The sequence below is a fragment of the Copidosoma floridanum genome, unplaced genomic scaffold, assembly GCF_036245765.1.
Source record: "Copidosoma floridanum isolate Cflo_tuat_1 unplaced genomic scaffold, Cflo_Japanese_pri ptg000021l, whole genome shotgun sequence".
Lineage (NCBI taxonomy): Eukaryota > Metazoa > Arthropoda > Insecta > Hymenoptera > Encyrtidae > Copidosoma > Copidosoma floridanum.
Genome location: NW_028321898.1, coordinates 4,748,967 through 4,772,722, shown reverse-complemented (window position 1 = coordinate 4,772,722; position 23,756 = coordinate 4,748,967). Strand labels below are relative to the sequence as shown.

At 33.3% G+C, this 23,756-nt stretch overlaps 1 protein-coding gene across 3 annotated transcripts in view; it reads left to right on the top strand.

Annotated features, from left to right (window-relative positions):
• Galphao (G protein alpha o subunit) overlaps positions 1–23,756 on the top strand; it is a 526,726-nt gene that overhangs the window by 164,313 nt on the left and 338,657 nt on the right. The window contains exon 4 of one of the 3 annotated variants that reach the window (XM_089594134.1): positions 21,412–21,433. The exons of the other annotated variants lie outside the window; for them this stretch is intronic. Coding sequence (XP_089450260.1) covers positions 21,412–21,433 — 22 coding nt within the window. The remainder of the gene's footprint in view (positions 1–21,411; positions 21,434–23,756) is intronic. 3 annotated transcript variants of the gene reach the window in all.

Here is a 23,756-nt window from a genome sequence, read left to right as displayed (position 1 = left end):
TCTAGTAGACACAAAAGTTATAGATCTATATTTACTATAATAGGTGTTTTTTCCAAGTATGCATGGGCTATACTGATGAAAAAAAACTGGAGAAATAATGTCAATAGCGATGCAGTCTGTATTGATAAACGGGAGGGTGACAGTAACTTGAGGTTTCAAAATCTTATGTCAAAATACAAAGTAAATTTATACTTAACTCACAACAGTCTCAACGCATCCATATGCGAACGATCCAATTGTTTTTTAAGAGAGCCAATGTGAAAGAAATTAAGCTTACAAGGCCATTATAAACAATTTCATATTTGAAAAATATTAATTGAATTACGGAATAATACTAAATGTTATTGTTTATTTATAAGAGCAATAAATAAAGTGTGAACTGTGTTCATGTATCTGTGCGTGTACAATCGGTTGATATCAACTGAGCGTAGTTCCATTTTTTCTGCGTAAGCTATTGTACACCAGGTGTTTAACGTTTGTCGACATGTACAGACATTCGTACCATTAGGTATTTTTGGAGCTATTAGGTATGTTGGTAACAGAAATGACTTAAACCGCTTTGCTTTGTTACGTAGCAGTCTGCTAAGCTAAAGCCTGTGTATATAAATTTTACGTAGAATTTAGTATAAGTCTGTGACTGAAAAGAAAAACTGATCAGTGTAATGAATAAATAAAAGAGCTCTTATACAAGTTCTATTCTATTAAGGTGGCTTATGGAAAAATTAAAAACTGGGCTATCAGAGTAAGACTTGGAAAAGTTGTTTATGAATTTTTTATACACCTCTCTGCAAAATTTAAGATAGGCTTATAGGATAAAATCACGAGAATGAATCGTTTGAAAATCGTCGTCGAGCACTCATGCAACACAGGCTCTTTTATACACTGTTTTATGCAGTAAGTTAAAAGATATTTATTCAAAAGCCATTATGCATTGCCATTTAGTATGTTAAAAGCATAAGCGAGAGTGAACTGCTAATGTTTTGAGGTTAATTGCAATTATACAGAATAGTTTTTAGAAACTTTTATATCGGATGTTGTGATCCGTTATGTGGAATGGATTATAACATTTTAAAGCGAAATTTAGGACACATTAAAGATATTATTTACTAACGCAAGTACTGATGCAGACTGATCTCCATTATATCAACTTATAAACATTGGTCTCAAAGACTGTGCGCCTATGACAGAGTATCTCAGTAAATTCTTTGTTTGCCAACAAAAATTAACCACTCATGGCATGCCTGACAGATGACTGGCAATCTTTATGCTGGTGGGTCTTGTGAAAGCTTACAAACTGCTCCAGATGACTATATACAGCTCTGATGCTAAGTTAATCTCTGCTAAAGTTTAAAGCAAACTTCTTAAGGAAACTACAGTGCCAAAATTAGGGGAGCACTACGAACAAAGCTTTTATGCCAAAGGCAAAAAGAGCTACTTAAAATATAACCATCAAACATAAAATACAAACAAAATAAAAGTATAGTGTCTGAATCAAAAAAATTTGGTCATATAGCTAGATGTTGCGATTTTTCTGAACAAAAAGCAAATCTAGTCAAAAATCAGCATGCTGAAGTGGATTATGGGAGTAAGCAGAATAATAATGTGGATTAGGATGAAAACAACTTGCTTAGTTATTAGCTTATGCCCCGCAACAACAATCATCCAAGTTAGCTCATCGACTCAGAGGCATCTATATATATTTATGAGGATGAAAAGTTATTTTCAAGTTTTAACTTAGGGGTAAGCTCCAATACAAATGTAGCTTACACCAGCAGTATGCAAGCTCAAGGCTAAGGTAAAGTACGAGTACCTATCCCACATAAAAACACCACAAATACCATGGAGTTGAAGAATGTGCTGTATGTGCCTCAAGCCAGTTTAAGCTTTATCCCTGTGGGTGCTTTTGCATGAAACAACTGCAGAGTCATATTCAGAAATGATAAGCATTCTGTGCATTTACCACAAGGAATTATGGTTATTACAGGTACTCGTATTAAGTCCAACCATTGCACTCTGGACACTGCAAATTCGCCTGCAGTCTCAAAACTTAACTTCAACTATGAAGTCAACTTATCTTGTCTAGATATAAATTTGTGGCATGAGTGAGTAACTCATTGAAATATCGACCATCTAATCTTGTTGACAAAAGAAGCAGCTGAGGGCATAAGTTTTAAGTCCAATAGCTCGCTGAAATACTAAGAGCCTTGAGATCGAGGCAAAGTAACAAGTAAACCTTTCAACTTCAGTACAAGTCACGTTAAGCAAAAATTAGCACTTGAACATAGTAGTAGTTGTCAAATTCCAAGAACTTTACGTGAAGGTTACAAATATTTCTTAAACACCATGGATAATTTTTCTAGATAACTGTTCATATATTTTCTCAAGAATAAATCTGATGTGCACATTTATTTGAAAAAATCTATTATTTTGGCTGAAACTCAAAGTGACCAGAAATTGAAAATTCTCAGTCTTAATAATGGCAAGGAATATGTCAATCAACATGTCAGTAGAACTTTGAATCAGTAAGGTATCCAACATCAGACCTCCATACCTTGCAATCCATAACAAAACGGAGCAGCCAAATGACTTAACAAAACACATTTTTCTTCCTTCATCTAACACTGCATTGTTAAAGGAAGCAAGAACAATGTTATATAGCAAGCTAAGATCTCAAGAATTATTTGTCCAGAAACCATCACTAAAGCTTTCTGTATTGATAATCCTTTTCTACACCTAAAAAGACAAGAGTAAATTCTAAATGTAATGAGGATAGGAGTCCCTTCTAACCTCTCTCACATTGGAATTTTCCAATTTTCAGCCTTCGCTTTAATCTCAGACCAGTTTCACAGTGAAGCTGCTGATACAACTAAAAAGTGTACCTTCACTATTAACAATTTAGATCAAAAAAGCTACAGATTAGAGGACCCTCAGGCTACAAAAATAATAACAGCAAGAAACGTCAAATTCAATGTAGGTAGTTCAAACTAGCCTACAACGTCTCGTTCCTTTTTTCTGATCTAACTACGCATACAACAGAGACACCAATATCAGTAGCACAACGACCACCATCAAATGCAGTAGATCGATAATAGCAAAAAAATCAGCAACAACTACAATAGGAAGTGAAGCAACAGCAAGAAAATGGAACTAAGGATATTTCCATCACTGACTTTCAACCTTCTACATCAGGTACTGAAGCAGCTGGTTCAAACACTCATCGCTCAAAAATAAAAATTCACCCACGTACACGGAGGATTATTGTCCAAATAAAAGTCGGTTCTCAAAATAGCGTCCTTGTTAATTAATGTGTTGTAACCAAAAAGTACGATGTATGACACAAACATTTCAAGTGCATGCAGCATCATAAAATTAAGGTGTATGTACACGGTTATATTGCGTGCATACACTGCTAATCTCGATGTCACAATACATACACCAAAGTTTTCAGTGAACGCTCTTGCATTCACTGAAATTTCCAGTGTACGCTTCAGCGTTCACTGAAATTTCCAGTGTACGTTGAAGCGGTCACCCAAGTTGAGATTTTGTATCCATATACCATGATACAATGATACGTTAATAAAGTTATTGATACACGGGAAGTTTTTATAAAGGGTTTGACTTTTCAATAAGTTGCAAGGTACAAAGTTTTAATGATGCGTTTGTGTAACCAGGAACGTTTGATACTCACAACCATATGATACGAGCCACATAACCTGTAAAGTGTCAACTTATAAATATCCTACACGGCACCTTGAGTTTCACCGAGATTTTGGATGCATCCTGCGTCGTACATCGAAAATCTCGGTGTACGCTGTGTCGTACATCGAGAATTTCGATGTACGATATATTTACACGCAAAATGACCGTGCACACGCACCTTAATTTTTTGTTATCAGTGTACCTTAAAAATAACGTGTCATACATCATACTTTATTGTTCATACATGCTTATTGACGATGCTCTTTTATTGTTCATCGAAGTTTTCAGTGCTTGCATGTGAGAACAGTGATTATTTAGGACAATAATCCTCCGTGTACTTAGGACATTACCAAGTAGGTCATTCTTATACAAACTGAACGAACTTTGCTAAAAATTAATCGTCACCTCTTCGATTTAGCTGAAAATATTTTTCTAGTTTCACTATTGAGAAATAAAAGATAGGTGTCCAAGGAATTTTTTTTATCGCCTATTTTCGCTTTTATAAGTTATGACAAATTTCATAATAGTAGTTCGAGACTCATTTTAAACAATGTATAGCTCCAAACCCTTAAGAGCAACGAAATTTTTACCAATGGCACTTTTGTATCTAAAGAGTTCAACTTTGAGAAAAAAACTGGAAAAAAAAATTATGAACAAATTAATATTGTTATTAACAATTTCATTGCTTTAATCGATTTTTAACAACTGCCCCCAAAATGAATCAAGTTTTTATTATCAGCATTGTATTCTGCGTCAAATTTTACGTAAAAATCATGTTTTTAAAATATAGATACGTTTTAATTGTTATTGTTAGAATATTAATTTACGTGGCACGTAATAGTAGAAAAAACTGTTTTTTGAGTATAAAATGATTTCTGTACCTCTTATCAAAAAAAGTTAAAAATAAAAGTTGTAAGTAATTAAAAGATCTACAACTTTTGTATTCACCATTTGTCAGTATGATATTAAAATTTTGTATTATCGTGCAAAAAAGCGAGAAATCACCATTTTATCGTTTATTTAGTATAAATTTTCATTAAAATTAAATTATTAGCAATTTGTTTCCCGATCTTATTCTGAATGATGAAAAAAGAATTTTTGATAAAAAAAAAAAAAAAATTAACCACTTGACAAATAAAAATAATAACAATGCTCGACGAATCATCAACAAGTAAACTGTTACGAAGAATTAATAAACTACAATGGCTTACTGTTCAGTCTTTTATTCAGTTGACAACGTTTTGACTGCACTTGAGGCAGTCATTTTCTAGTCTCTGAGTTAAAATAATTATTATAAAAATAAATATTACAACAGCTACCATAAACTACAAGAGTAAACAATTAAATAGAATAAATGAACTTACAAATTATGTAGAGCAACGTCCACTTAATATTAAATAATATCTATATCTGCTGTAATATAACCGACTGGCTTTTAAACTGTCTGAATATAATCTGAAGTAGGACTAGGTGCATGTAAGTAACGACACACATGAATATCGAAAGATTGTAAACATGTATAACATGGCGCGAATTCAAACACACGATAAAACTCTATTTGTATTTTTAATTATTTTAAACAATGTTTGATATGATATTTAAGTACTGTATTTAAATTATTTGTGTCAGTAATCTTATTTACAGTATTTAACTTAGTGACATGTACCATTTCTAATATTAAACGTCTGTAGTAACAAATTTCTTGGTCGAGTACTTGTACTGAATCGAAGTCAAAAGTCTTATTGATATTAAGTAAACTGTTTTTTGTTCTTCAAATTTTTTTATGGCCACTTTGTTTTTTTTTATTTCATGAATTGTCTGCTTTTATATGAAAAATAGATTTTTCATCTTTTTGATTTTTCGGAATTTTCAAATTCCGCGGGGAAGTCTGCCTACAGTACGATCTATTATTCAAAGTGTTACCTACACTACTTGCGTACATTCCCCGTACTACAAATTCGTTGGCTTTTGTATCAGCTGTGCGTTTATTTTGGTCCACTACTAAGACATATTTTAACTCGCTGTTATTTAAAATTAAATAGTTTTTACATTGTAACAATGCTACGGTAAGAGGGAGGTAAAATGCAAAATACTAGTTATCGATCAGACAGATGTTTCAATCCTTTTAATCTCAAACATCCAACAACGAAGACTTCTTATTTGAGGACTATGAATGAAAACCAACTTTGAAACTGGACTTGGCAATTTCGTCAGATACATAACAACAAAAATGTGTTTTTCTTGCCACTTGAAGTTATCAAAGTTGAAAAAAGAAGATACAAAAGAGAGTTAAAATAAACTACTAGAATTAGTACATACAATATTTTGATCATTATATTGTAGGATGACTTCAGAAAAGAACGGTAGGATAATGAGAAAATAATTATTTAATCGTGAACTTCATTACAATATTTTATTCACAATTCTTACACACTTGTACCGAGCAGCGTCTTGTACGCGACTGCCCATCGGCTCGCCTTTTCGGTAGACGCAACCAAGTGTCGCGCTATCGCTTTACAGTAGTGGGAGAAGAGGTAACCCGTTAAAGGTACTCACAACTCTCTCTCCCCGCTGTAATGATATATATAGATACCGATGTGTACATCAGGACAAAATTTCCGTCCTTTTGTTTCACGCTTACAGTTCGGCCATACCTGGCGTTAGGCCGTCCCGGCCGCAATATGTGGGTAAGAACGTAAATATTTCATATAAGATAACTCAAACTGTAATTTTGTCTAAATTAACATGTTATTAGAATTAACAAATTGGTAAAGCAAGATTATGTTTAATTATTCTCGATCGGCGTAGAATATATATAAGGTGCCATGTGATCTGGCGAGAGTACGCTAGTATATGGTATTCGCGTCGCTTGAAAACCCTCAATGTCCCCGATTACGTAACGATCATGATCTAACACTTTCTTTACTTCATACGGCCCTTTACGCTTCGGAATTAATTTTTTCGGCCCTGGGGTCGTGTCTACGTTCTTGATCATTACATAATCGCCGACACTGTACAGGTGGGATTTCTTTCTCCGTAAATTATAACGTTGCTCATTATGGTGTTGATTAATTTCTATTTTCTCTGACGCTTTTTCACGTAGTTCTTCCAGATTACGCTCTGGTTCATATAGCGTTTCTAGGGCTAATCGCATGCAATCATTAGGTTCGCCGCGTTGGTCTACGCCAAACAGTAAGCGACATGGTGTTTCGTTCGTGGAACGGCATATGGTATTATTGATAGCAAATTCTACTTGATTCAAGATAGTGTCCCATTTTCCCGGATTTTCAGTGAGTTTTGCGAGGGCTGGTGTAATAAATCGATTCATGCGTTCAGCTTGGCCATTGGCTCTCGGTGTTCCGACCGCTGTAAGCACGTGTTCAATTTTTTCCCTCGCAAGAAAATCTTTAAATTCATTAGACGTAAAAGCGGTTCCACGATCGCTCACCAGTCGCGTAGGTCTACTGTAATTAACAAAATAATCTTTTAATTTTTTAATAGTTTCTACGGATTTCGTAGTCTTGCATGCGTAGAGTTTCGTGAATTTTGTAAAACCATCGATTACAATCAAAATGTAGACATGCCCTTGGGTTGATTTCCCAAGTGGACCAAGGTGATCGATATGTATCGTACAAAAGGGAATTTTGCCTTTTGGGATACTCATTAAAAATCCTTCTCGTTTCCCGCTCGCAGGTGAAAATTCGATACATTTTAAACAATTCGTGATATGATCTTTTATTCGTTCGCGCATGCGAGGAAACCAATAAAGTTTGCTTAAGTGTCCTAACGCTTTATCGGGACCTACGTTACCAAGGTCGTCGTGGCAAGTCCGTATTACATTAGTTACCATTGTGCTTGGCACATAAAACAAAAGTTTCTTACTGCGATCTTTTCTATATACAAGGCCATTATACAATTCGAAAAACGGTAGATCGCCCTTTTCAAGTTCACAACGAATTTTTTGTATTTCCGCGTCTCGTTGTTGACAGAGTGCGAGTGTTTGCTCAAGCGTGTTTGCTTCTACTGTTAATACACTGTGGCAACGACTTAGCGCGTCGACGTGGCTCATACGTTTCCCCGGACGATGCTGAATTTCGAAATCAAAATTTTGTAAATACATGGCCCACCTTGAAATTCGCGGATTTATCTCTTGCTTGCTTAATGTTAGTCGAAAACTATCACAGTCGGTAAATATTGTAAATTTTATACCAAGTAAGTATGTCTTATATCGTTTTAACGCGTATACAACCGCCAGGCACTCGAGTTCAAAGCTATGATATCTAGTTTCTGCTTGAGTAGTTCGTTGACTAAAGTAAGAAATCGGCTTGAGTGCTCCGCTTGTTTGTCTTTGTAAAAGTATAGCACCAAACCCTGAGGCGCTCGCGTCACAATGTAGTTCGGTTTCTGCTAGAGGTGAATAAATTGCTAATATTGGGCCGGTTGCCAATCGTTCTTTTAGAGTTTCGAATGCACAAAGTTCCTTTTCCCCGAAATAAAATTTAGAATTTTTTTTTATCAGATCGTACAAAGGCTTCGCTATAATAGAAAAGTTTTGAATGAATTTTCGAAAATAACTCGCGAGCGAAACGAATCGTAAAACGCTCTTTGCGTCGCGCGGTAATGGGTAGTTCAAGACAGCTTGTATATTTTCGTCGCTGGGCCGGATACCGTCCGCACTTACTTGATATCCTAAATAATTGATTTTCTGCATAACAAAATGGCATTTATCGAGACGGAACTCTAGATGGAACCGTCCAGCAGTTTCGAAAACTTCTGTCAGAATGTCTAAATGTTCTTTTATTGTGGTTGTTGCGATAAGTATATCATCGTAAAACAATAATATTTTTCCTTGTCGTAGCAAATTGGCAAACACTTTTCTTAGAAAACGACTAAAAGCTCGGGGGGCATTAGTAAGTTCGAAAGGACACCGCATATATTCGAACTGTCCCAAGGGGGTAACAAAGCCCGTATATTTAATTGAGTTCTCTGCAATCTTAACATGAAAAAACCCATCTTTTAAATCTAAGGTTGAGAAATAAATTTTATCTTTTAGACGGTCGATGTTGTCATCTATCCTGTCGACTGGGAAGTTATCGCGAACAGTAATTTTATTAATTTCCCTATAATCAACGCACATTCTTATTTCACCTGTTTTCTTCCGTCGCATTAAAATCGGACTGGAATACGATGAATCACTGGGTCGGATCACGCCTCTGGTTAGCAAGTCATCTAGAAGAACGCGTAGTTGCTCCTTTTCTGCATATGAAAGACGTCTGGGCCGGAAGCTGATCGGTTGCTCGTGCTTTAGAGAAATATTCATCTCGTAATCTGGCTCCTCCTTTTCCTCTTTTAACTTCGTTTCATAGCAATTTTTAAATAAATTTTCAATGTGTACTCGGGTCGCGTGTGTAACATTCGAATCTATGTTTAGAGTCTCACGTTGCTTGGTAGTCTCGCTCGCACACTCTATAGCTAAGATTTGTTTTTCTTCTTCCCGATACGGGGTCTCGGAGTGTGGCTCCTGGCGACTAACCACAACAACGCGTTCATCAAGCGTGATCCTTATACTAGGTGTGCGTGTGAAATCCCGTCCTAGTAGAGCCGTGTAAACGATAGCTCGATCGGGGACTATGTATAACTTCATTTTAATCGAGTGTCCTTCGACCTTCACGATCCTGTCCATCACTCCGAGTATCTCGAGGCGCGAATTGTTAATACCAGTGTACTCGCAGTTATCACTCGGCTTCGGCTGGCGTAAAGAAATCGGCACAACACTGCTTTTGATCAGACTTATAGGCGAACCGGAATCCAATATAGCGTCAATTTTGTGAGTGTTTACCTGACCGTCGTCGCCCGCGGCCGAATACACGAGCGTAAGCATATACGGTTCGTGTGGTACCGCCCCTCCCTGCAAGAAATTAGTCGAGGCTCGAGTTACCGAGTTAGAGGACTTTGTATTTGTGCGGCCGTTCGTTCGTTTGGGGCAGTTCTTCACTTGATGGTCTGTAGCAAAACATTCGAAGCACGCCCCTTCTTGCCGCTTCTCCTTTGGACACTTATTCGCAACATGCCCGAGTCCTGAGCAATTATAGCACTTCACTTGCTTCGGATAGCTTTTCTTTTCCTCCGGGGAATTCCCAACTGTACTTGTACGTGCACGGTCTCCCGCTTTCTTTGTTTCTAATGTTATTTTCTTAAAAGCTTCGAGTAGATTCTCTTTTCCGCCGTAATTCATGATCCTTGCTTGATTACGGAGAGGCTCATCCGGGATGCCGTCTATTAAGTAGTCAATTAGCTCGTCTTCTTCGACCGGTACACGATTTGCGAGAATAATTTTTTCGTGATAATATTCGGTGAAGGACTCTTTTCGTTGCCACGCGCGAGATTCAAATTCGCGTCGTAAAGTGATTTTCTTCGGACGATCATCGAACATAATAGAAAGCTTATCTAGCAGATTACCAACCGTGTCTGCTAGATGCTCGGGTTTTGAATGAAACCATGCCAGGGCACGTCCTTTGAGTTTTGTGCTTATCAAGACACGCGCACAGTCATCACTGAGGTGATAATTCGCTATAAGTAATAGTATTTGCTGTTTCCACGTTTTAAACAGACTGCCTTCACCATCGAAGTCACTCACCAAATCGCTAAGAGCTCGTACACTCATGGTGGCACTTCTCTCGTCGGCCATCGGCGGATTACCTTGTTCTCTCTGAAGGAGTTCCAGCTCTCGTCTAGCTAGATCTCGCTCCCTCCGTAGTAGGTCTATCTCACGCCTCATGGCCTCCGTGTTCGCATCGCCTGGTTGAGGTGCGCCACCGCCTTGTTCGTTACCGTCGTTGTTTGCGCCATTTCCGGGTGAAATCGGGTCGTTCATCTTGTTATTGAACTCTTCAATGGGTTCGTCCCAAATACGCGGATTAAAGTTCGTTAATCTTTCGATTAGCGTCACCTTGTCCCCTTTCACTAAAAGTCCTCTGTTTCTTAACAGTTGCTTTAATTCAATGACTTTGTATTCATTAGGCTCGCGACGCTGCATCATAAGCCCATCCTGCGCATTCGACTCACCGTCGCTCACACTACACAAAACAGAGCGATCGTATATCGCTTATTGTAGCACGTAAGTTTTTTATCCCACTTCTGAATACTGTAGGATGACTTCAGAAAAGAACGGTAGGATAATGAGAAAATAATTATTTAATCGTGAACTTCATTACAATATTTTATTCACAATTCTTACACACTTGTACCGAGCAGCGTCTTGTACGCGACTGCCCATCGGCTCGCCTTTTCGGTAGACGCAACCAAGTGTCGCGCTATCGCTTTACAGTAGTGGGAGAAGAGGTAACCCGTTAAAGGTACTCACAACTCTCTCTCCCCGCTGTAATGATATATATAGATACCGATGTGTACATCAGGACAAAATTTCCGTCCTTTTGTTTCACGCTTACAATATTGAGCTCAGAGATACTTAACCTTTTGTAGAATTTTAAGTCGATGTTTTAGTCTAATTTTTTTTTTTAGACGCTACAAAAGGAGGATTCTTCAAGTGAAGAATCTGATACAAAAGTTGGGAGCAGTGACAGTACATCTGGATTTTGGGAAGGTAATCCATCTTTGCAAAGTAAACGAGTAAATTTTTTCAACTAAGAATTAAGCTTTTTAGGATCTTTGTCCATTAAAAAACTAAAACTATCGTCGAAAAGGTATTTCGAAGAAAAATCAAAACAAATACCGTCCGTAATTGATAAAAAAATTTTTAATTTGAGCTGAGATAATCCAGATAATTTTGAAGCAGATGACGATGAGTCCTCGATAATAAGTGCTTTGCAAGAAAGTTTTAATACTTTGGCCAACCGCATCCATAAAATTACAATTTTGACTATTTTTCGATCGTAATCTTATAAAAAAATTGAGGACATATTTTCTTCTGCAACTCGTCACATGATAGGCATAGCAAAAAATGTTGCTCGAGATTAAGGATTAATTGGGGATCCAAACCTAAAACACCATCCATATCTAGATGATAATGTTATCGATACAATTATAAGCTTGTACCAGTCTGACGACTACACTCTATATATATGCTCGAAAAAAAAAAATTACGTTTTGACAAAAGTAGACGGCAAATCAGTACCTACTTAAAAAAGATAAGTATGAAATAACTTAAAAGAATTGTATATAGTTTTTACTAGTACGTATCCAACTATGAAATCTAGTTTCTCAAAGTTTGCTAGCTTAAGGCCAAAATATTGTGTTTTGGCAGGTGCATCTGGTACTCACTCTGTTTTTGTATGTCCTATGCATGAAAATGTTAGTTTATTAGTGAGTGGTGCCAATTTTAAATCACTTACTTTCGGTTCTGAGTTGCCTTTGTTCAATTATAAGGGTTGTTTGGATCGTATGCTTTGCAAAAACAAAAACACTGATTGTTATTTAAATTTTAGTAAGAAGTGCTCAGGCGTGACGAATGTTATTGAGCAACTGGAGGAAACTTTGTAAGGAAAATGTGTTGAAATGGTTACCTACAAACAATGGGTTACGGTTAAAAGAACCTCATTGCAGACCCTAGTATCTTCAGTTGATGATTTCTTACAGAAGTTGACTGAAGGTTTGAAAAAACTGTTAATTTATTCATTTTTTATTAACAAACAAAGAGATTTTTAAATTAGATGAAAAATAAACTGAGAGAAAAGGAGTGTATCGTAATTTGCGACTTCTCAGAAAATTATGCTTCCATAATTTAAAATTCTGTTCAGGGTATACATTGGAACAACGATAAGGCAACCGTACACCCATTTTTAATTTATTATAGGAATGACTTGGAGACATTAAAAATTTCAAGTTTTGTTTGCATTTCTGAATACCTGCACCACGACAACATTGCCGTACATTTATATCAAAAGCAGTTAATCAAATTTATTAAAATAAATTTACCGTGTGTTAATAAAATAATATACATGTTTGACGGTGTGAGTGGACAGTATAAGAATAAAAAGAACTTTATTAATCTCACTCATTACTTTGAAGACTTTAAAATAGTAGAAGAGTGGCATTTTTTCCCCACTTCACATTGAAAGGGGCCATGCGATGGAATAGGTGGGACTGTAAAACGACTAGATGCAAGAGCAAGTCTTCAGAGAATTCACAATCCCATTCGAATGCCGCAAGACCTTTTCGATTGGGCTACAGAATCACTGCCAAATATTACTTGCCATTATCCTGCAAATGATAATTACGAAGAATAAAGAAAATTAGTGTTAGAAAGATTTTTGAGATCAACAATGTTTAAGGAAACGCTAAAATATTGTAGCATGGTTCAACTATTTCGTTAAAAATAAGAAGCGAGGCTGTTTTTCTTGCATGAAAAAACAACTATGGTGAAAATTTTTAAGTGACATAATTTTGTTATGGAACTGTAAAAAAAGTTTGACTTGTACATGAAAATTTCGTTACATCTATACGTGAATACTGGGCAAACATAATGTTTACTTGGTTTTTTATTACACATTTTTATTATTTTGATAAAATATAATTTCTTCAGTTATTATTGCTCATCTCCGTTTTACAAGTAAAAAATTACAAGTAAAAAACACTACGAGATCGAGCTCATCAAAAGCTCTTTATAAAATCAAAATTTGATGTATCATTACCAACATATTGTTAATTTCATCATCGAAAAACATATGTAGTCACAGAGCGCTTCAACTCAGAAGTGGGTACTAAGTATCGCAGAGGGGTTACTTAATAGCTTATCTTTTAAAAAAAAAGAAGGTTAATAGATACGTCAGCGTACATTGTTACCAAGTGCAACAATTTTTTCAGTTAGTTTACCAGCACAGAATTCAAATGAAAAAGCTGACGCATTAAAACTTGAGAGATGTAGTCTGAGTTTAAAAGCTCATACCATTTAAAAAGCTAAGAATCAAAGTAATTTTATCACTTGAAATGATTAATTTTAATAGTTATTACTATTGGATTTAAATTACTGTACAGTTATAATGTAATAGATAAAACAAATAGTAAGTTAGCGAAAATTTTAAAATATAACTGACTTTGTAATTAGAGATTGAGAATCTTTCAGAATTCATTGACTCTTTAAAGTAGAAAATCCTTGGATCGAGGTAATCAAGCAACTGAAGTGCGTCATTTATCGTATTGTGGTATTGTGACAGTCTTATAGATTATGGCCGTATGCTTTTGTTACGAGAAAAATATTAAACAATAAACTGATTCTTAAGAAATGCCGACACATCATAATTTAAAAGGACAAAAATAAAGTACAAATTTCCAAGATAAGTACAGTATTTTTTATAAAAATAGTTGGAGTTGCAACATATGTCTTTAAATCTGTTATTGCTGTAACTTATTACAGCCCATATTGAAGAACATATAACTTAACTGAACATAAATCCTAAAAACTAGTACCGATGCATTACCTTAAAAAAATTTTCTATAACAAGTTTAAGAAAAGTTTGATTTGTTTGTGGCGACGAATTTTCTACTTTAAATCCAACTATCAAACAATAAAATTTTAAGTAATGTAGTGTGAACGCTATAACCATGCATGATATAATTAAAAAAAATCAAGGATATTAGGCTCGTCGAAAACGTTTATTTAGCCCATTGTTTTACTTTCGAAACTGCACTATGATAAATATAAATAAAGGAGGTTTCAAATTGTCTTAAAATCTTGAGTACAACAAAAGTTGAAAAAAAGCAAGAAGATAACGTGAAACATTGACATTCATGCTAAGCACCTCTTTAACTTTTTTATTTAACTATGTGACAGCTAGATTAAAATTTTTTAAACATAAGCACTGTGTCATAAATTTTAAGAAAACAAAGCGAGAAGATTATACGCCTGTAGCGAGTTTATTCAGTGTGATTCTATTACTTCTAAAATTTTTGTAAAAAGAGTAGACTGAAATTATTTTTGAATTTCATTACCTGTACAAAAAAATTGATAGAAGTCGAGAAGATTACGCGCTTCAAGTGTGAATATTCAGTGGAGCTGTGGATCTCTTAAAATTTCATTAAGTTAAAGTTTGAATAAGGTTTTGTTTAAACAGTGGTATTATATAAGTAATTAAAAAAAAAACTATTTCCTTTGAAAATGACATGTAGCGTCTCCACCCATGAAAAAAGTTAGAAACCTGCGAGAAAGCCAGTGACTAGTACTTATATAGTGCATCCAGACGGTGCGTCTGCTCGGTGTTTGGCTCTCAGTGTTGCTATATATGTATGGTTAAGCAGACGCAACAAACAGTTCTTACTTAAATTAATCAAACTTTTGAGAGGTATAATACCAGAATCCCAGCATTAATTCACATGGGATAAAAAGGCACTTACTAACAGTAAAACTAACTGCATATTTCACGCTTTACGTACCATCATAGAAAGCTAACTTTTTTTGGATGTTAAAAGATATCTACAGACTGCGTTGGTATAATGTCATTTGCTTTCCTTCAAGTTTTACTCAACCAACATTATTGCCCGTAACGAAATTTCAGAGCGATATCATGCAAGATATCCTACATGATATCTTACAAAATAGCCTACACAAAATCTTACATGATATGGTGTAACATTTCTTGCACGATAGTCTACATGATATCCTACACGATATTAAGCAAGATTTTCGGCAACAAAAAAATAAAAAAGTATAAACTGTCACCCATGTAATTTAGAATTTTTTCTGCTTAAAAGCATTTAGAAAAGCCAATATAAGTAGTAAAAAAAAAACACGTCTTTGCTCTAGTTAGGGGATTTGAACCTGGTCCGAAGGACTCATGGTCGAGTGTCTTAGCCACTTGGTCAGAGTGAATTAAACACTTGGAAAAGAATTTACGTCTTTATAAGGTACAACTAAAACTTATGTTTACAACAATAAATCTAGTAATTAATTTTGCAACTACTTTTCGTTCACGTATGTTACTTATACTTTACATATACTTTGCATTCCAAGGGAAAATTAGTCCATATTTAAAAGTTTGCCAACAGAAAAAAATAATGCAAGAAAACTTGACAAACCGTAACTTTCTGTGATGTAATGTAAGGTTTGGTTAAATTTTGTACCACAGTTACAGTTTGTTACGTTTTGTTACATTTACTTACAGTTGACTACAACTTAATATATTACCTTACGACTCGTAACGTTTACTATTATGATTCTAAAAAGGCACTCGAATCTCGTGAAAAAGCAACTGTGATAAACTCTATGAAAACGTAAGGAAATGTTGTCATGTGTAATATTTTATAACAGCTTACAGTTTTTGGCAGTTTATTACACTGTCTTGTATTTTCTTATAATTAATAACTTTTAGACACAATTCCTTATTTTTTTGAATAAAAATTACTTTTAACAAAAAAAGTTGAGTAATTATTATGAAAAATTATTAGTATGGGGTAAATCATATTAAAACGTAACGAAAATCTAAGAAAACGTAACACAACATAATAAAATGTAAGAAACGTCTAAATTCCATGAGAATAATATTAACTTACATCTTCTTATGTTTTCTTACGGGTTACGGCGTATTATCACACATGTTAACTTTTTCTTCCATTTTGTTACAATTGTAAATTCCTGCTAGGGTCTAATGAATTTATTGTTATTATCATAACAAAGTTGTAAATAATCTTTTCCTCTTTAACACATTAATCTGGGCTTAGAGTACAGCAAGAAAGATAATATGATTCCCTTATTTATACAGTACTCAGATAAATTACATAAATTCCTACAACATAAGTTTATACATAAAATAAAGTTTTTTTAAAAACTATTAGATTCAAACAAAAATTAGGAAAATTTTTTCTCTACTCGAATTAGAGAATGTAAGGAAGCATTATCTTAAAGACATAATAACATCATCAAATTTTATTTTATGCAGTTTTGTTTAATTTATTGTATATTTCATAGTTGTAATAATAATAATTCTTTTTTCATTGTTTTATTGAAGAAAGAAATTGTGAAATATGGTGAGGAAGTATCGTACAGGGTTTATTTTGCATTTTGATTAATGCATGTTGAATTAAAATAGCAAAACAAAAAAGTTTTAAAAATTTTCATGTAAAGTTTATTTAGTTCTATACGTTTAAGAACACAAAATTTATTTTTACAACAAAAATCCGTCAACAAGTAATGCTTCTCGATCATTTATATTATTTAAAAATTGTATAAGTTGTCTCACATTAGTATGCTGAAATGTAATGGGATTGAGATCTTTTTAATACTACTACACAAAGTAAATATAATCTTAAATTAATTACAATAAAAGTTAATTATAATCATTATTTATCCCTAAATATGTTTTTACTTCTTCTAAATAATTAATTTATTTGAAATCATTGTAACAACAATCTTTTAATACAATTAAGTTAAACTGCATTTTTTCTACAAATTAATAAGTCATTAACAAACGAAATAAATAAACATTTTTTTTCGTCCGTAAATACACATAAACAACAATCATTTTCACTTTTTACAAGTCCTAACTCTTTAATATATGTATTGAAACATTCATACCATAGTCTTGAACTTTCTTTTAAACCATAAGAAGTTTTATTTAATTTCCAAACGTTCTTGGTGTTTACTTCATAACCTCTAGGTTCTTAAGCCCTCATCTCAGACTTTATTTTATTATTTAATTTAGTTTCAAGTCTCAAACTATCTTATTAATCAATTTTAAAATTTCGATGAAACAATCATAAGCCTAACCCTTTGATTTAATTATAAAAACCTTAATTATCTCGCTAGAATCATCAATCAAAGTCAAAAAATATTTCTTTCCATTATAACCCGTTTTACTATGTAGCCCATTCAAATGAATATGAATTACTTCCAACATTCCCATTGCCCTTTTTCTATTATCCTCAAAAGAAAAAACATGCATTTTGTTTTCACTACAAATTTACATTAAAAATAGCCAGACTTAATATTTTCTCGTTATCCATCTTGTAATTTTGTGTTACATGTTGTTCTTAAAAAATTAAAATAGACATGACCTTATTTTTTGTAAAAGTTTTTTTTCTTGTCATTAATTTTTCAAACGCATTTGTCAAATTCGATTCTTTTCTTATTACTGAATCATCTCAAAAATAATTAATTATTTCTCTTCTATGTAACTACAATTTGGTCTTCAAATTTATTATCATTCTAAAAGTGTCATCTTTTAAAATAATTCTTGAATTATTTGTATTTTTACCATAGTTTATTAAATTTCGATCGATTTTTTTAGCATATAAAACATTATTTAATTTTACTTCTTGATTTCAGTTATTAAAAAATACTTTAATATTTGCTACTTTTGCTGCCTCTAAAAATTGACCATATCCTACTTTTACACTAACTGGTACTTGTAAATCAATGTATTCAATATTAATACTCATTATTTTTACTATATGATCAGAGCACCTGCTGTCTAATAGCTATTTAATACTATTATCGCAAATATTATTATTGTTCTCAACATGCAAATTTTCTTTCAAATCTTTTGTTACTTCAGTACAAAAACTATTTTTCTGACCATAACCTATATTTTCGTTGCGCTGATCCTGGCCTTGACGCAACTGTTTCTGCCACCCTGAAGATAATTGACAAATTCTCTCTTGCAGCTCCTCCACCGCGCCACCATGGTGCTATCAATGCTATTGCTGCTGACACGCGGTTCCTTGCTGCCTTACGCCTGTTATTTTTTGTTGCATTTGACGCCCACCTTCTCGTTGCTGTGCACCACCTCGAGGTTTCCCAGAATTTTCACCTTGACGCATATTTGTACTTGTACACTGAACCTGGAGTTGTCCCATGTTGCCACACTTGAAACAGCTGTGTAATTTTTTCTCTTTGACTTGAACACACTTGTAGCTTTGTTACTTCGTTCTTCTCTCTCTTTAACTTCAATCATTTTGATTTTACGTTTAACGAATGCTACTGTCTGGTCTGATGCTTTTAAAAACGTCAATCATATCACCAGTATAATTTAATGAACTTGGCAAAGTTCTTAACATATAACTAAGTTTTTTTTTACTCACCGTTGCACCTGCACTTTTCAACTTATTAGTTTTTAAATTTCCGTGAAAACCACACTTGATTCTTAAAATTTTTTTTTAAATCTCAATGTATTTAATATGCTCCTTACAGATTCTTTCAAATACATTTTATAGAACTTATTCACTATTTTTGCGGCCAATTCTCAATTTAACCTTGATAAATTCAAACGGTTTATTCGAGATTTCACAATACATATATAATTCCTTGATTTAAAGTCTTTTTCTTGCAATTCTTCTTCTTTATCCGTTAACTGTTTTTCTTTTATTGCCATCTTATCATGTATTTTTAACTTTAAAAATATAAAAATTATTTTCTTCCAAATACTGCAATCTTTATCATCAAAAACTAGTAATTTTATATCGTCCACCGTCTTTGCTTTTTTTCCTTTTCCAGATTTTTCTATTTCTTTAAAAACAAATCTTTTTACTTTTAATGTATCAGTAATTGCTCTTTTAAATAATTTTCTCAAAATTCTTCTGCTGGGTTAATACTTTTTCTAAACTTTTTCATTTTATCCATAAACGTGTCTTTTATCATTGAAGTTCACGGCCTCCGAAAACAATCATGAAAATGAAAATCAAAATCAAACGACACTGCAACCATAGACTCGGCTCTTATGTTAAGAAAATAAATGTATGGTAAAGTAACAAATACAACAAAGAGAAAGGATTAACTTGCGTATTTCTTTATTCAAAATAACGAATAAAGATTAACAGCGATTCTTCTGGATACTCTCACGACACTGAGAGAGCCACGACGCAAACGTGTGTATACGACAATGGCCATGGTTCATCTACCTGATGCCACCTTATCCATTTTTGCTCTCACTGTGTCGCGTACAAGTTGTATCTACACCGTACAGTAGATGTCGCTTACTACAACCAATATACATTTATTTATATTCTTTTATTTGTTAAAAAATAAAAGTTGAAGAATGCTAAAAGATCACGCATGGATCCTTTTTTGTAAACATTGGTATCACATTACAAATTGAAAATAAAAGCAACAAGATTATGGACATCAAGTGTAGTTATTCAGCAAAACTCTTACGTTAAAAAATGTATTTTAACATGATAGGAATGAGGTTTTTTTAATAATTTCATTCTCTAATAGAATTAGAAAAAAAAGCGTGTCGAGTGCTTTTATTTAGCGCTGATACTTTACTTTTTAAAATTGAAAATCTAATATTAGTAAAATATTTGCACAATATTGTTGACTAGCTTTTGTGTTATTCCTTTTTCTCTCACACCTTTTTAAAATCTTAAAATAGTCTGTGTTTGTAGTCTTCAGCGTTGTTAGCAGCTGTTTTGTAAAGTTTTTTTTTACTGCAGCTTTGTTACATCCTAAAATTTGTAGTAAAATGAGCTGGGGCATCATTATGCTGGTATATTGTACTTAGCTGTCTTGAGAGCGAAACGTCCTCTTATAATTTGGAAAACTCGTTTCTTAAGGAATCTAGATTAGTTGCACCTATAAGTTGAGGAAACAAGAAAACGGGACCAATTTACATTTTTTTTTCTTTTTAATGTATAAAATACGAATTTGTAATTTTCTTATAATTTTGACATGTACGTCTAATTTTATGAATAACTATCTTCTTATAACTGTGTGTGTTAAAAATACTTTTTCTTGTTTTCTCATTTAAAAAAAGTGCCCATGCTGCTTTATTGTGGGTTGTTAGGTGGCAAAATAGTTTGCACATTTCAATTAAAAAAGCCTTTTTGGTAACGTCCTCACTGCTCTCACCTTTAGCTGGCGTTGTAAATTAAAGCCTTTGCAAACTCGTACGTTATTTTATTAACTTCATTATGTACAATTTTTTTAACATTAATTATTTACATGTAGAATGAAGTAGATATTTTAAGACAGAAAAAATCTGAAAAGTAATTATAGTACTACGACTTTAGTTTACTGAGTCAGTAGTAAATAGATCATTTAACTTTTATAGTCCTTATGACCTTTTAAATAAAAAAAATCAACAATCAACAACTTGAACACATTGTTTTTATTGAATTCAAAGTAATTGATTCTTACAGTTACAATTTTTCCTTCTAATCGACATTTTATCATTAAAATAATGAAAGACATGTAACCAGAAAATGTCTCTATAATACATTACATGAGTATCTGGTTTTTAGAGCGTTACGAAGATTTCTGTATCAGAAAACAAGTAAAACAAGAAAATAGTAAATGTAAGAGTACCTACAACCAAATAATCAGTTATTCCTGTTCAAAAATTCGTACTTTAGCGATATTGAAAAATCATCTTGCACGTGAGTCAAGGATTTTCGAGAGTTCAAAAATGGTCATTGTGTTGATTATGCATCTCATTGCTAGTAAATGTGTCAGCAATTGCAAGCATTTCTGTCACATAAAAAAATTGGTATGGATACATTTTAGTATCTACGATTACAGCGTGCAGTTTCCTGGACATAATGGAACATTAAGTTGACGTTAAACAGCACGTATTAATGTTGGGAGATTGGGGTGGGTGTCTTTTTTCCGAAAAGTTATAACTTCGAACCAGTCATTTTTTAGAATGTATGTTAGGTGACGACTTGCGTAAATTAATAAATTTTTATTTTTATTCTATTTTATCCTGTTATATTTCATTCCCAATGATACAATTTTAAGACTCTTTACAGAGTCATACTCAACGAGAGTCGTCGCCTAACAAAGCTGACTGTGTACTTCGTGGCTCTTGGAAGTGTCAAGTGATAACCGAGGCGAGCCATGAAGCCTAAACACATGAAGTCAGCCAGTACCGGCCCCATAGCAAGTAAGACGAAGGAGTTTTAACTAAAACTTCGTGCAAGGTGCATTTCTTTGCGCGGCGTTTTAGTTAGAAGCTCACTGCTGCTCATCAAATGCAGATGTTAATAACTATTATTAAAAAATTGACCAGACGTTCCGTATTTTTTCTATTTCTTTTTATATGTATACAAGTAACATAAAATAAAGTGATACAAAACTTATTAAAAAAGAATTTAAGTTATTATAAAATAAACAATTATAAATTCAACGAAAATAAGAAGGACAAGTCATTCGAATTGGTCATCTGAATTAATAATTAAAGCAGAGTTGCCAGTATTAGTTTCTAGTGGAAAGAAATGTAAGTTAACCTAGATATTAAATTCAACTCTCTACTTCTTCTTTCTGTTTTCAGACAAACAAATAGTTGGACTATCTGCTATCCCACAGCCTGTGAAGGAGCGTGAGACTGTAGTCCACAGTTTTGGGTTTGAAGCTGAAAATGAACTTAAATGACATTAATCTCTTAAGAAACACGAAACACCAATGAAGCATGGTTATAAATGACGCGTAATACCCCATATAGTACACTGTGCACGGACGCGTATATGCTTTGCTTTTGCGGATAGCATGGTATATGCGGCATTTCGTTATAACTAAAAAAAAAATAATAAAATTAAAAAAAATATATAAATAAAGTAAATAAAGAAAATAATAAATATAATACTACAATAATAAATAAACGGAAAAAAAAGAGTTAACTGTCCTTAAAATAACAAAAAAATAAATATACAATAAGATGATATTGTGTTTTAAATAATAATAGAAAAATACATAAATAGTGACCTCTTATACTACACGCTTACAAGACAGAACAAATACACTGTTCCTACTCTGAATCTGCTAACCAGAGCGGTTCATCCCTCTTGTTCTGCTTAAATAGCGGACATTCTATACCCAAGATCTGCTAACCAGAGCGGTCTTTCTTCCTACCCTGAATCTGCTAACCAGAGCGGCTCATCCCCATGAGTCCTGCTGAAATAGCGGACACTCTTTACCCTAGATCTGCTACTTGAAGCGGTCTATCAAAATAACAAATACAAATACACAGACATATTTGAACGTAATAGTGTTAGTAGAAGAAGAATTCTCAAAAAACGGAGTAAAGATTCAATATAATAAATGATTTCACTTATATACCCACCATTGTTTATAAAATAATATTTCATAAAACCGCCAACAAATAATTTTGCGAGTAATAAAAAAGGTAATAGAAGTGGTAGGAAATTGTTTAAGCAAGAGCTTATAAGAGAAGATCGTTCTAGGAAAAAAATTAGATTTTATTAATAATCAGTTACAAAATTACTATAACTGAGATACATTAAACAGTAATTTATTAAAAAACAAAAAAATCGAAAAACAAGTAGTAAGTATGTTTTAGAAAAATTATTTTTATAATTTAGAAATTAATGTTCAGCGGAAATGCGATAATTTTAAAATTCTATTAAATACATAATTTGATCAATTAATTGCTTTTGCGGAAAAAGAGTTTCTTAAAAGCACTTAAGAACACACAAACGCATAGGTAGAAGATTACTCATATACATTAGAATATATAAAAAAATTATTAACACGGAATTTCAACCGTGACCGACGAGCCCATTCTTGCTTAAAGAGAAAAAAGTGTTAAGTAAGTCGGATACTCTCGTACAGAAAGAGCCCTTCAATATTACACCACGCACTACCTGATGCTCGCGTATCAATCTGTATATATAGCTACACATGTCTAATTAGAAATCCCTGGGCCATATACTCCCTTGCTTAAAGCAGATGATATCATATAAGCGCGCTCGATTACACTCTCTCACTTTAGTTTTTGGGCATTCACAAAGTACACTTATCGTATACCTACAAAAATTCAAGCAAACTTATATATATACATAAATACATACAATTATTTCTTTATTACTTACGTCTTTTGCGATAAATGTCAAGAATTTACTAGAATATTTTTCCAAAACAAATAAACAAAACAAAATAGTGGTATCATTCCTTTTTGTTAGTATTGCACACATGAAGAATAGAAAAAAAATGAAATGGAATGAAAAAAAAAAGAATAAGAAATAAAAAAAAAGTGTAAGAAAGAAAAAAAAACACACGTAAGGTATAATACAACTAAGAAAATGGTCAATGGAAACGATGATGCCGATATTACAGTAGCCGAAGCGCTGATGGAGTCTCTCAATGCCAACTTCTC